The 14387-nt window shown below is 32.8% G+C and overlaps 2 protein-coding genes across 7 annotated transcripts; both read right to left on the reverse strand.

Moving 5' to 3' along the window:
- Nucleotides 1–288: 288 nt before the first annotated feature.
- Nucleotides 289–1999, reverse strand: LOC106758687. The gene is made up of 2 exons (XM_014641643.2): nucleotides 1317–1999; nucleotides 289–1094 (listed from the first exon to the last, which is right to left on the reverse strand). The coding sequence occupies exons 1-2, from the start codon at nucleotides 1389–1391 to the stop codon at nucleotides 840–842; spliced, it is 330 nt and encodes a 109-aa protein (XP_014497129.1). The 5' UTR covers nucleotides 1392–1999; the 3' UTR covers nucleotides 289–839.
- Nucleotides 2000–3809: 1810 nt separating this feature from the next.
- LOC106759230 (zinc finger CCCH domain-containing protein ZFN-like) lies at nucleotides 3810–13956 on the reverse strand. 6 transcript variants are annotated; one of them, XR_002667579.1, is made up of 9 exons: nucleotides 13503–13956; nucleotides 12503–12660; nucleotides 12123–12185; nucleotides 10515–10634; nucleotides 9519–9809; nucleotides 7809–8126; nucleotides 5238–5957; nucleotides 4723–4969; nucleotides 3812–4637 (listed from the first exon to the last, which is right to left on the reverse strand). XR_002667579.1 is itself a non-coding variant. In XM_022779937.1 (7 exons), the coding sequence occupies exons 1-7, from the start codon at nucleotides 13549–13551 to the stop codon at nucleotides 5676–5678; spliced, it is 1281 nt and encodes a 426-aa protein (XP_022635658.1). In that variant the 5' UTR covers nucleotides 13552–13956; the 3' UTR covers nucleotides 3810–5675. The 6 variants fall into 6 exon arrangements, 1 of the variants encoding a protein (XP_022635658.1); XR_002667580.1 differs by having other exon boundaries at nucleotides 3814–4361; XR_002667582.1 differs by lacking the exon at nucleotides 13503–13956 and adding an exon at nucleotides 13327–13479 and having other exon boundaries at nucleotides 3810–4969.
- Between the last annotated feature and the right edge of the window lie 431 nt (nucleotides 13957–14387).

Here is a 14387-nt window from a genome sequence, read left to right on the forward strand (position 1 = left end):
TAAATTTGAGAATTAATAACACATACACATATTGATAGTGCAAAAGTCCTTAACACTATCACTCTATCACATTCCGTCATGCTGTTTTTTATAATAACTGTCTCAAAAGTCATACTAATAACGATTTCAGATTAGTTGAACAAGAACATTTTTTAATGAGAGTTTATGTTTGTTGAAGTCTTAGTGATATAATATGATGCAAAGATACTATGGGGGTAGTGAAGGTAATTGCAGGGTGAAGAAAGGGTGTAGTTGAAGCAGAAAAACACTACTGGTAGATACGAGAAATCAGCATTATAATATTGAATTAAAAAAGCTCTCAATAGTGCAATCTGCATTGGAACATCTTATCGTTAAAATAAACAAATGAAACAAAGAAGGAAAGCACAAGTCGTGTAAACAAAATGAGAATAAATTGTAAAGTTGAATCATGGTCCTGGCCAAACGACAGCCTCACTGAGCACTTGCATTACTATAATCATTCAAAAAAGTGAAAAATTATCATGAACCCCAGTATCTCCACATAAAGGGACAACGTCTTCTTGATTCCCCATGTACTACATATAATTATATCATATATTGCTATTCTGACAAATCAGACAATGTGCTATATCTCCAGGCACCTCTAACAAATCCCAGTGAGCACAGCAGAAAGCAAAAAGAATTCCTGGAAATAACAATCCCAAAATGATAATTATAACTAATAGTAATAAACAAACTAACCAAGAACAGATATTCTTCTTCACTTCACTTTCCCATTCACACTTGCAGCAGAATTAACTAAAGATACCCTCAATTTTTCTTTTTTCAAATTATTATTATAAGACTATATAGGGAGACTAAAGATGGCATCCAAAGCAATTACAGGTCTTGGGTGTGAATGAGCAGAAGCCAAAAGGTCTATGAGGAATGTTGCAATTGATGGCGTAGCAACAAGGAGAGGGCAAGCAAACCCCTTTTGCTCCACCACAGCAGGTGCACAAGGCACATATCTGGAAGCTTCCTAGTTTCCTTCTGCTCTCATTCATCATCATCATCATCTCCATCTTCCCAGCCTCCATCAAGGGCACCATTGGAAATGACCCATTTGTCGCCTAATCATAAAAAAACAATCTTTTTCAATTTACAGCACTACCCAAGAGAAAATTCACAGGAAAGAGTACAAGGGGGAACCAAGGAAAGCAGATGGATCGAAGAACCCAATTGAAAAAAATGAAAACTTTTAATTTTGTGTGTGAAATAGAGAGATATATATAGAGAGAAAGGGAGAGAGAGAGAGAGAGAGAGAGAGAGAGAGAGAGAGAGAGAAGACTCACTTGGACCAAGCTTGCCTCATTGGCTAAAATGGACACAAAAATGAGGGAGATGATGAGGCCATGAACAGGCATCATGGTTGGTTGGCTAGTTGGTCAGTGACAGGGCTTCTTGCTCTTAGGTTTGTGAATGGAAAGGGGCCGGTGATAATCTTGTCTTGAGTGGCCAAGCTTCACTTTGGTGTATCATAAATGTATGTTTGGTGCCTATTTATACGTATAAAAAATAATATTTGAGCTTGGGCTTGGTTTGATAACTAAACAGAATAGCTGGTTTTGCAGATTGCACAAGGGAAGAGCAGAGACTAAGAATACTGAAAAAAAAAAGTAATTATGTGTTGGAAGTTGGAAGATGGTGCTAGAAAAAAAAAAAAAAGGCAAGGACAGGAACAAGAACAAGAACAAGGGTTTCCCTTGAAAACAGAGGCCACAGCACAGGCAGTGTCCCTTTTGGTCTGAAGAGGTAAAGAGAACACAAGAAAAACAGAGAAAGTGAGAGAGAAACTGTGAGATTATTTAACTGTGAATATGAAACAAATTCTCTCTCCACCTCAGTGACGTTAAGTGTAAACTCCTTCTGGTTTTTCTTCTACCCAAATGTGTGAATGTCTGTAAACCTAATAAAAGCAGGAATTTTTAAAAGGAGAAAGCATTTTGCAGTAAAATAAGTGTCCTCGGTGCTGTAATAAAGAAACAGAACAAAAAACATTAGTGTGGACCTGAATATATTTATTGGGTTGAACAGAAGCACTATATCTATATCTGCATCAACCATACGGGTCTTCACAAAGATATTCTCATCTCCATGGATTTTGAGTTCCAGAGCATGCAATTTGGCACTGGCATAGAGGGTCACGTAACATTGGGAATGATTGTTTCTATAACATGGTCTTTTGCTAATTGGTAGGGATTATAAAATGGTGAGTTCGATCATTTACAATAAATACATACGTATATATATATAATTTATTTTTTAATGCTTTTAATATAATTCGTATTACATTTTTCTGATTTATAGAGTATTCAATATTTTTATATTTTTCAATTACATTGTCTTGTTTACTTTGTAACATAATCACTATTTTTATTTTCACATGTTAAAAAAAGATGTAAAGTTATTTTATTAATATAAAATAATATTGTAATTAATTAAATATCATACTAATTTTTATTATTTTCATTAAAAATGTGTTAAATAACAAACCAATAACGCAAACAATACTTTAATGAAGATGATCATCTGAATATAACAAATATAATATAAGAATCATTTTTTATTTTATATTATTTTCAGTATCATTTCTATATTAACGAAAATAAAAACATCACATATTTTAAAACATTGAAATAAGTAAGATGTCGAAATATTACATTTTGTTAACCGAAACATTCAACTTAAAACACATAAAAAATTTATATTCTTAACGTATCCAAAGAATTTTAATAAAAACTCAATTAAAATATGTAAATTTATTTACAATTTTAAAATTAATTAAAAATTAATTATTTTTAAATGTTAGTTAACATCCATTTTTTAAATTAAATCAATAATACTTTTATAATTTATGATATTATATAATTAATTTAAAATTTTTCCTATAAGTCAAACCTACCGCAAGTTTTTCATTAATTCTAGTCACTTTCACTCCATCCAAATAATTTCACTTTCCAGTCTCTTTTCCTTCCTTACTTCCCTTTCCACACAACAAGGAAAAATTACAACGAATAATAATCTAATATTTAAAAAAAAAAACTACTTCTAGTCTTTATAATTCTACAGATTTATTATTTTGATCTTAATAAAAATTTAATTATACCTTAAATCCTTCAGTTTTTTTTTTTAAATTAAACAATTTTTATACACTGAAAATATATTATCTAATATTAATAGTATTCGACAACATGGTTATTAGAATAAGTGAAGTTAAAACTAACTTTTATTGTTATATTTTATGTGAACAAGTAATTAACGTACACATGTAAAACTTGTTAGTAATTAAATATATATTAATAATAGATCAAAATCCTTTAATTTTGAAAAACTTGAGGATCAAATGTACCATTACAATTTTTTACTTAACAAAAGTATGCATTCGCGAATGGATAAAAAATAACATTAGACCTTTAAATGATCATTTTAATCTCAAAATTTTGTACACCTTTTAACTAAGAATAAATTCTATCTAGAAGGCCTTGCTGTATATACGCTTTCACATGACTTTGAATTTTCAACATTTCACAAACCTCTCAACTACTCAGTTTGAAAATTTTTTACTTTATATTAATGAGAAACGCATTATGTGCGCCTTTGCTCGATTTTATTGTATATGATAAAATATAACAGACAAAAAAAAATCATAAAGTAGTCACGATACATTAAGGAAAAGTAGAAACTTTTTGACTTGCATAAAGTATTCATAATGAATAAAATTTCCCGAACACCTTTTTTGTATTTGTAAAAGTTTTTGTTTGAGCATCAACTTTCCATTTTTTTTTTCCACTTTTTGAGTGTATTTCATTAATAGGGCTTCCGTATTCACATGTCACCAAATATAGAAAAGGGAGAAAGAGTAACTGATTTATTCCTTAGGACATACACAGCTTTAAATTCGTGCACGCACAAAATTAGAGGCAAAACAGAATGGTTTAGAGTGTGACAATGACAAAAATACTTACAGCAAATAAGTTATCTATCGTATTTACTTATCCTGTTGCTTTAGGAAGTTAATACGTGGCATCTGTTTAGTGTTATCAACGGTTGAAACTTTTAATAATATTTTACCTCAAAAGAAAAATCCAATCTGAATCGTTAGAAGGAAAAAGAAATATGATCAGTTCAGATTTTAGCCCAAATGACTCGTCATCCAACTACAAAAAGGATGTATGCCATACAAGCCTTGCATATTTCTATGGACTATTGTTAACCAATGAAACTTGAAAATGCAAATTGACTCATAATAACCTGTTTGGTTCAATGTCCACAGGCAGGTAAAATCGTGCATCCGGGACATGTAAATCTGAAACTTCTAGTATTATTAGCTTTCACGTCTGAAAACTCATCACAAGCCAAAAATCACGTACATTCCACCAAAAAATATGAAAGGTAACTATTAACTTCTAGCTCAAAGCGAAATCACAACAGGAATGCAGAACAAATACACTTTTAAAACCAGTTGATAAAATAAGTTCTTTAATTTTCATATTTTTCGAAAAACTGGAGTTTTAAAAAATAGTGAAAGCACTTCCTTATTCTTTTCAGATTCAGAAAACTAGCACACTAGAGCAGTGAAACACGCTTCTACAGATTTGGGTTATAGTACAGGACTGCAAAAAAGAGCATTTCGTGACAATGATCATTAGACCGTTTCGTTGTTTAAGTAAATAAAAGGAGAAAGAATGGACGCAGTACCTGTGTAAGCATATTGATAAGACATACTAGAATCAGCGAGCAACACATCAAATACATGTATATACAGCCACTGAAATGATGCTTCTAATAAACTGCCGACCATGATTTAGTTATTGCATTGCATGTGAACTGATGATAATCGGACTCCAAGCCAGAAAGGACCATCCACCCACCAAAATTAATTGAAACATTAAGTTAAGTATTTTGTAGCCTGAACAGAAGTCACATTGGCGCTGAGGCTTGGCATCTGCAAAACAGCATAAATTAGCGGGCCTCTGCCACCCACAAAGTTATCAATCATTGCAAAAAGAATAGATATATCATGGGAAAGTAAAGGTACAGATAAAATTTTAGAACAGTTGCCTTTATTTTGACTGAAGAAAATATGCAGCCATACAGCAATTAAGACTTCATTAGAATGCTCTTCTATTCTGATTAGAGTGTGAAAAAAATATGTGTATGCACACTAAAAATATACAAAAAATGTGAAAAAAAAAAAAGGATATTGATCATACTGTTGGTTTGCTGTTGAAAAAGATTTCTATTATGCACAGTAGACCGCATATAGAATAGTCTTTGCACTGAATTTCAAACCTGCACCAAAGAAAGATTGACACAGGAGCCAAATATTGATCATTACAGATTTTCAGAAAAACACTTTTTACATATTGGGAAAACATTAAATATATAGACTGACTTAAGGACTGAAGAAATGTTCACATTTGGTTTCCACCAAATGTGACAAATATTTGTAAAATTTATACAATGTGACAGCATGAAATTCAGAACAACTGAATCCGTCAACGGCATTAAATAGCACGTTGATAGAATCAGCTTCACATGAACTCTGTAGTCTGTACACCTTCAGCAATGGGAAAATCAATTTACAGATTACCCTTTTCTCCCCTGAAAAAAATTTTAAAAAGCAAGTAACCCATTTCCAAGAGACATCATTATCCCTCTTCATCAATGTTATCATCACCAGAAGGAATCTGTCTGGTCTCTGATAATGAAAGCCTCCTTGGATTTGCTGAGCCTGACTCAACAAGTCCTTCTGATGATAAATTTAATGCAGAAGTTCCTGATGAAGAACCTAACATTCGCCGCCCTGGGGCATCAGCTGAAGGTGATGCAGATATGTTATAGGTAAAGACTCCCATTGGGTGATCAAACTTGCAACTTGGACCAAATTTGCATATGCCATACCGTGAATAGAAGACACAAAGAGGCTCTCCCTGCACGAAAATAGAACACAACCTCTATTAGCATGCACCAATTCAATAAAAAGATCAAATCCATGTGAAGAGAATACTGTGATAAATAATTGCATATATTCTCTCTCCAATCAACAAATAATCATAAATCTAGTTAAAATACTTTAATGCATTTCACACAGTTGAAAGAAGTAACATCAGACACAATTTTGGGAATGGTATGCTAAGCACAGGAAGCAACACCAATGCCATCAAATATCACAATTTGATTTAGACATGAAAAGGGAATCACACACATGAAATAATTCATATTGATGCTAAGCACAGGAATCAACACCAATGCCATCAAATATCACAATTTGATTTTGACATGAAAGGGGAATTACACACTTGAAATAATTCATATTGATAATATTTTCGTTGAGATCCCAAATTGACTACATATATGCAAAGGTAAAGCATATACAACCCTCACCTCAAAAGTTAAATTTTGAAGTTGAGTTATATCCAGCCTAAAATTAAGATGATATCATAATCTATCAAAGATTATATATTGGATCACCATCAACTGAATAAAAATCCACCTAACCTTGTGAATTTCCCATTGCAACCTACCTGACCATGCAGCTCTCCCAATATATGGCCAAAGTAGGGCCTATAACGGTTTAAGCCTTCAATAACTTTTGGACTAGAGTTAGGGCTAGCCAAGTTCAAGAATTTTCATCTTCTCTTTTCTTCACTTGTACAATTGCAAATCATTAAGTTGGCTTCAGATTATTGTTGCACTTACAATTGCTATCTATGTTGATACAAACATCTATAAATGCTCTCGCATGATTCAACAATAGGGCTTCTCATCTATTATGATTTAAACCATTTATAGGAGGATGTATGGAACTGAGACATACTAATTAATATTTAAATATAAAAATACTCCATTTCCAACATAGAGTGATTTGGATTTTGGATTCTTTCATTTCATGAAAATGTCGATAGCAAACAATAGAAACCTGACAGAAACTGATACCATGTAATCCTGCATTTCCTCTTCCCTTTCCCTTTCTCCAACATGAGATCCAGGCCCATAGGATATTAGTCAGTCCCCAAAGTCCCTGCCCTTAGTTAGGGAGCATATCCCCAGCTTCTCATGTTATATCTTCCGAACTGAACACATTTTCACTGGTGGGGGGATCTATCACACGTCATGATAGAAATGTTTATTTTAAACCATTTTATGATTGCTAGCAAGTTATACTTCTCTTGCTGAGATCATGTTCTCCTATGTCAGATAACTTTTGAAACCAGTTAGTGGCCTAAGAAGAGACGTGTTATGAAAACCCACAAAATTTATTACAAAGACAGAACACCAAAAGGAATAACTGTCTTCCTTAAATGGTTTAAATATGCAACACTTTGGCTTACAAATTACAATTTTTCTCACTTTAACTCCTAAATTGATTTAGTCATCATATATATATATATATATATATATATATATATATATATATATATATATATATATATATATATATATATATATATATGTAAACCCTAAATCGAAGGACCCATGTTTCTAGCACAGGCTCCTAAAATTCCTGCATATAGTCCCTCAAATGTGTAATGTCAAATTGTCTATCTATAAACGAGCTAGAATTAGATCATTTAAATTCAAATAATGGAAAGTTTTAAATACTAAAGAAATAAGTAGTAAATGAAATAAGCTACAAGCCAATTTAACTAGTTCTTATTCGAGTCCTTACTAGACACAATCTATGAGAACTATCATAAGTGTATATTTAGGTGAAAAAAATAATCTATCTCAATGAAATATAAACTTGACATGTAGAATCCAAAAGCAGGAGTTCAACTCACAGGACGTAAAGGAAGGCCTATAGGACTCAAAACACAGTCAGGAGCAGGAATCATCCTTTCACGTGGATGATGGAAACGACAGACTGCACCAAACTTGCAATCTCCAGTCTTCATGTAAAATTGACATTCTGGTTGATCAGGTCTCTCAGGAAATATGTTCTCCCTCTGCAACGCATAGAAACCTACAGGAACAGAGCCAGAGCGGAATTGAGAATATGCTCCCTGGGATCCTGCATTGGTTGGTTCACTTTGCCGATTGGTTCCATAGCTTTGGCCATTTCCCATTGTTTGTTGTGAACTATCTGATCCCATTTGACCCTGGAAAAAATGAATGTTTAATCAGGATGTTGGTACATACTAGTAACAGCAAGATCAATAAAAAAAGCTCAGTACGTATCTGCCATGAGGCATGTATTAATAGTTGTTCATTATAAAATCTGATAGACGACACCAATGTATTATTTGAAAAATAAATGCAATAAAATTTCTCTCCAACAAGTTACCAGATCAATTTTCCATAACAAAAATACCTCAATAGACAAGAACATTGGATGGGAATATATCCTAATAGCCTAATAAAATTAACTGCCAGAGTCAAATGGCCCTTCAGAAAGGCAAATGAAAATCTTAAGGAAATATGAATGGTGCAACGAACCAACTCTCTGAAAGGTTTAAGTTGTAAGGTTAAAGCACCAGAATGGTTGTACTCCCTCACATGCTTAATATAAAACACCTTTTAAAAGAATCACAGAGACAAATAAAAGTAATCAATTTAGCTCACTTTGTTGATTATTTAAATATGAATATATCGAATTTATCCCCATCGTTAATAGCTTTTCAAAATTCCTTTGTCAATATTTACTATCAAAAAAACACACCTACTCATAATATTTAATAGGAGGAAACAAGAAAAAGAAGTTTAATATTATATATAGAAACTATAAAATGCCTTGTAAAAAAGACCATCAATATCCCTTATAATAAGGACTAGAGGGAGAAGATCTAAAATCCATGTCACACATGAGTAGTTTGGGTTTAAAGTATTAAAGATCTAACATCCACTAAAAATAAGATCAAATCATAATATATATATATATATATATATATATATAAGTGATGTGCAAACTTCACTTTACCATACCAACTTTGTGAGGCTAAGTTAGGCATAATCCACACTTTCTAAAATTTTATCAGAGCATATAAAATCCAAAAAAACTGTCCTAGCAAGACCTGATGGGACTATCACACCATTGGCAATTGGACACCTATTGAACCATGCATAAATATTTATTCCCACATTAAAGATGACCAATTCTTGTCATGAAGAGATGTCTAAAAGATCTCACATCAACTAGGGATAAGGTCAAATTATAATATAAGTGAGATACAAACATTTCCTTACCAAATTGGTTTTTTTTGAGATTGAGTTAAGCATAAACTCACTCTCTGTTTTAACTTATATTTATAGGATAACAAGAATTTAACTCTAAACTACAACGTGTACCATGTCATCATGAACGAAGTTCCCAAAACCTCAGACATTAGATTAAAGCACGTGAATGGCTTTATAGAAAACGAAAAAAAAAAAAAAAAAAAAACCATTTTTAACTTAAAACACTCTCTTCCTGTCAAAAGTGGCTTTCAATTTGTCACAAGCATAGAATATCACACCATTCTATTTCTTCCTTGTAAAAGAATGGACGAGCTTACACTGTATGCACTCCAGCCAGGAACTGAAACCATTCCCTGAGGTAGAATTAAAGGAGCATAACTTGAAGGACTTTGCCAACGAGGGCTAGGAATATATGATGAACTGGGCCAATTTGTAATTCCTGTAGCGTAAGACTGCTGACCTGGTGTAGTTGGAGATTGGACACTAGGATAAACAGGAGAACTTCTCATGGAAAGCACCATATTGTTTGGTTGGGGATGGTGAAATTTGCAAGTGTTCCCAAATTTACATTGTCCAGTTCTTAAATAATAAGCACAGTCAGGCTCATTCTGCATCAGCAAGAATTAAAAATACAGAATTAACTATTAAAATCAACAACACCACCAAACAATCAGGTGTCAGATTTTAAATAGAGCAATTATCTGTTTAGGGTCATTCTGTATCAACAAGAAACAAAGAAAATATAGAACTAACATCAACAACCAATCAAAACTTCCAAGTTAGACATAAAATAGAAGTATGCAAGGCCACCACAATTTAGAAAATGTATGCTGATGGAAACTGAGAATTAGGGGTTGTTATGAACTTATGAGAGTCATTTGCATAAAATAATTGCCAGTAATTATGTATAAGGACTGTATATCTTATAGTATGTCATGCAGTTAAGCAGCATGAAGTTAGCTGTAGCTTGTGGACAAAGAATAATCTTCATAGAAGACTTTTATCTCTGGGAGCAGCAAGTTTATTGCTGTATTATAAGTGCTGTCTGTGGGACAGTATGTGTATTGCTGTATTGTGTGTGATTTCAGTGTTCAATATTATATTTTACTACTTTTATCAATTGGTATTCTATCATATACTGAATAGAAAGAAGCAGCATCTGAATTAAAACTTTTTGAGTCTAAAAGTGTGCCAGGCAATTTAATTATGCTATAAATCAAACTAATAATCAATAAGAAAGACCACAGTTAACAAACACATACTTCCTTAGCTGTATCTAAGATATAAATAAGAGGTAAATATTCAATACTAACTGGGCGGAGAGGATAGCCTAAAATGTTCAAGGCAACTCTTCCAGCAATCCCAGCCTTGTCTCTAGGATGATGAAACCTGCATGTGGCTCCAAATTTGCAAGTTCCTGTCTTTAAATAGTACTGGAAAGCATAAAAAAGGGAATAAGGATTTGTAATATTCTTAATAGTAGAAGGTTGATGCTGGCATTGATAATACCCACAAAGACCATAAATTGTAAAATCAAATAAGAAAAGAGATTAATGGCTGTGGATTGACAGCCTGAAACAGTTTTACATTGTTATCCAATCACAAATCTATATGGCTATGATTTTTAAGGAAGTTCTTGTAAAGATCAACGAACTTTCCACATATGGTGGTTTGTAATTGATGATAATGTAAAATTATTTTACCCTGTCCGTATATAGTCTTTTTTCTCATAAGAAAATCATTCAAAAAAATAGTTTATAGTTTGATATGAAGTCATTATAACTCATGGAGATATGAATGATCAAGATGAGCAAAAAAAGATAAAGGTTGTAAATAACATAATTACATAGAATTATAGTTATTAACACAAACAAATAATTTAAAATGAAAAAGTGTGCTTTAACTAGTAAATTGTTTAAATGATTATCAGAGAGATGAATGCTAAAGTGCACTATTGTTTGATAAAGATCTAGTAACTACCTCAAATTTAAGCAAAAACATTTTAATACAGAAAAAAAATTCAAAATACTGTCAAGTTTCCAACCCAAAATATACCATGTTTCAGATAAATCAGGATAAATAATTCCAGAGACTACAGGTACAGTAAATGGATAGCCTACGTGCTGCACTTGTTGACAGCTTGATCTCATTTCCCCACCTCCATTCTTGAGAGTGTTTAAAACAACCAAATTTAGAGATATTTCCATTTTTCAAAAGAAACATGCTTTCAATATTTTTATAAGAAACTGAAGTGCTATGCTCTTATGGATCTAAATGTTGGGGTTCTGATCATGAGCAGCAGACTTATGGTGATAATGTAGGTTAGTAGGATAGCTACTCCATCTCATCATGACTGGGCTGTAGATATTCTTTGTTGCAAATCAAATCCTTCACTTTCCATGTGATAGCTAATGGGCTACAGTAATTCAGATCTAGAGATAATCAAGAGGTCTTCCAGAAAGAGATTATGTTGAAGAAAATAAAGACATATAGTCATAATCCAGCAGCATCTCTCAAGCACTCGTATCCAGTCATGGGCTAACCAAACACACCAGTGTTGACTGCCAACTTATACAAGAGAAGATTCATTCTAGGGATATCACTATTTCATTTGTGTACTGTAATGATCAACTTGCATCTATGTTCACGAAGGATCCAAATCACCTGTCCCTTATGGATCATATCCTTATCGCTTATCCCAACAGTTTAGGGTCTATTTTGTATTAGGGGTTTGAATTGCAATCAGATTTAGGTATACATTCAGAGGATCTAAGAGGGATTCTCTCAAGAAATTCCAAGCACCTATGGAGTCCAATATCTATAATTTGAAAACATATAAAATTCAACCCTAAAAAATCACAGACCATGCACATAAACAAGCAATGAGCACCTTATGCATTCATTGAGAAACAAGTACATGCCTGGCATTCTGGCTGTCCTATCCTTTCTGGGAATTCACCTTTCATCCGTGCAGCAGCAATAGCCTGATATTATTCAAAGGAAAAAACTATCAGGTAACTATACTAATTAGTTAATGTGTGATCAAAACGAAAAGTACCAACAGTACAGCCAGATAATTTTGACCATCAACAACCCAGCAACAATTGTTTTAAAAAAGGTGAAAACAGCTAAATAAATTTAATCGTGAAAAGATCATGGATGTGTAAAGAAAAACAAAGGCAGACACAAATGCAAGTTATATTCACCCAAGTGAGTGTGTGTGTGTCTATCCTCTAGGTCTGCTTACACATGCAACTAACTTATAATTAGAATTTGTCCAAAAGCATTGCATGGATCATACCAGCTTTCTGTTAGGAGGATGATTAAATCTACATGTTGCTCCAAATCTACAAAGGCCGGTCCTAATGTAATATGAACAATCTGGTTCTCCTGGATGCTCGGGATAAGGTCCAGATTCCATTGTTTCACTTGACCTTAAGTTAATTTGCCACATTGCATCTGAAATAACACGATATCAACAAGTCAATTTCTCCATAAGAGACATCATTATAATCTAGATTTCCATTTGTCACTTTAATTAGTGTAATACAAATTCAGCTTTCACTTTTGAATATGAATGAAATTTAACTTTCAAGAACACTTTCTACAGTCTGATAATTTTATCCAAGCCGCAGGAAAAATCCGTTTGTGAATGCTATAAGCCAGAGGATTTTTCAAAGTTGCCATGCTTTCTGCACACTAGTTCCTTTAAAAAAGAAATTAGTGAAAAAGGGTTTAATTAAGTTTTAAAATTTTCATTAAAAAAACATAAATGTTTCCATAAATTGCACATATATTAATTATTACAAAAGTGTTCAGTTCAGTAACAACAATTTATCACAAAAGTACTCCACAACATCTAAACTTTAATCATACTCCATTCATTACTAAATTGAATTTAAGAGAACTAGAAAAAAAAAAGTAGCTCCGGTTGCAGTTTCTATTGCCAGTCAAAAGGCAGAACAACCAAATTGCATGAACATAAACACAAACATAAAACACAAAGACAGGGAAGTGAAATCCAAGAAAAAAAAATTGCAAGCTAGTCCTAACGTCTACAAAACAAATAAAAGAAACAGAAACAGGTAACGAAGCACCTCAGATCTCAGAATCATGCAATCAGACCTCAGAACAACGAAATATGGAGAAAAACAAGCGCGACGATCATCCATCGTCGATCATCGGCGGCGACAGGGATCACGAAAACGCTCGTGATCGAACGAACGAGATTGAAACAACGCTATTCATCACAATCGAAGAAGACAAAGAAAAAAAAAAAGTGTGGAGAAAAAGCAAAGGACCTTGAGGAAGGTGCTCTCGGGACACGGGAATCGCGGCATCGAATTCCATACACGCATAATAATACTATCATCACCACCCTGTCACTCACTCTTCACATTCCATCTCCCTCACTCACTTAAACTAAGATCACCCTTCACCGGTTCACCCACCAACAACAACAGTTAAATAAAACCGATATGAATAATAATAATAATTATTATTATTATTATCAATAATCTTTTAATGAAAAATTAAAAAAAAAAAGTTCATGAAAAGAAAGAGAGAAAAGAAAGCAAGGGAGGTGATGGCCTTCTGTTCTCCACTCCACAAACGAGAACAGAGAATAAAAACCAACCAATCATACATCGCCAATCATCTCTTACTGTTACTGCAACGCTATTCGCTTTTTCGACCCCGCGTTTTCAACAACACACGTTAGTTTATCTCTATTAGTCCCCGTTTCCTTTTTCCACGCCCTTTTTTTCCTGTTTATTTAACTCTCGAATTTTGACTTCTCAGCCTTTTTTTCGTCAACACCATGTAATAATATTCTCTATCGAAACGATAAAAAGGTAAAATGATTTTTCACTCCCACGTGACCTAGTGCTTCTCTGTCACAGCCCACGAAATTTTGTTTGCTTAGAGAAAAATTAAATATTAAAAGAAAAAAAAAGTTGGTTTTCAGTTTATCAATTTTAGTTTTTGGAAATAAAAATCCTTTATATATTATAAATATATTTATTTTTAATAATTATTTAAAAAAATATTTTGTTCAAAATGCTGATTTTTTTATTTGTAAAAGTAAGGTACAAAAGAAATTAAAAAAAAGGTAAAAATGAATATGCTATTATTGTATGATTAGAATCAAATTATTCATCGATTTTTTCAAGAATGAAACTTGAGAA

Source organism: Vigna radiata, chromosome 4 (genome assembly GCF_000741045.1).
Source record: "Vigna radiata var. radiata cultivar VC1973A chromosome 4, Vradiata_ver6, whole genome shotgun sequence".
Lineage (NCBI taxonomy): Eukaryota > Viridiplantae > Streptophyta > Magnoliopsida > Fabales > Fabaceae > Vigna > Vigna radiata.

Excerpts from the sequence above, each read along its gene's own strand:
- LOC106758687 (XM_014641643.2), bottom strand. The coding sequence starts at position 1,391 with ATGATGCCTGTTCATGGCCTCATCATCTCCCTCATTTTTGTGTCCATT. Across the intron at positions 1,095-1,316 it reads ATGAGGCAAGCTTGGTCCAA|GCGACAAATGGGTCATTTCC; the intron begins GTGAGTCTTCTC and ends TTTTATGATTAG.
- LOC106759230 (XM_022779937.1), bottom strand. The coding sequence starts at position 13,551 with ATGGAATTCGATGCCGCGATTCCCGTGTCCCGAGAGCACCTTCCTCAA. Across the intron at positions 12,661-13,502 it reads CCGAGAGCACCTTCCTCAAG|ATGCAATGTGGCAAATTAAC; the intron begins GTCCTTTGCTTT and ends GTGTTATTTCAG. Across the intron at positions 12,186-12,502 it reads ATCCTCCTAACAGAAAGCTG|GCTATTGCTGCTGCACGGAT; the intron begins GTATGATCCATG and ends GAATAATATCAG.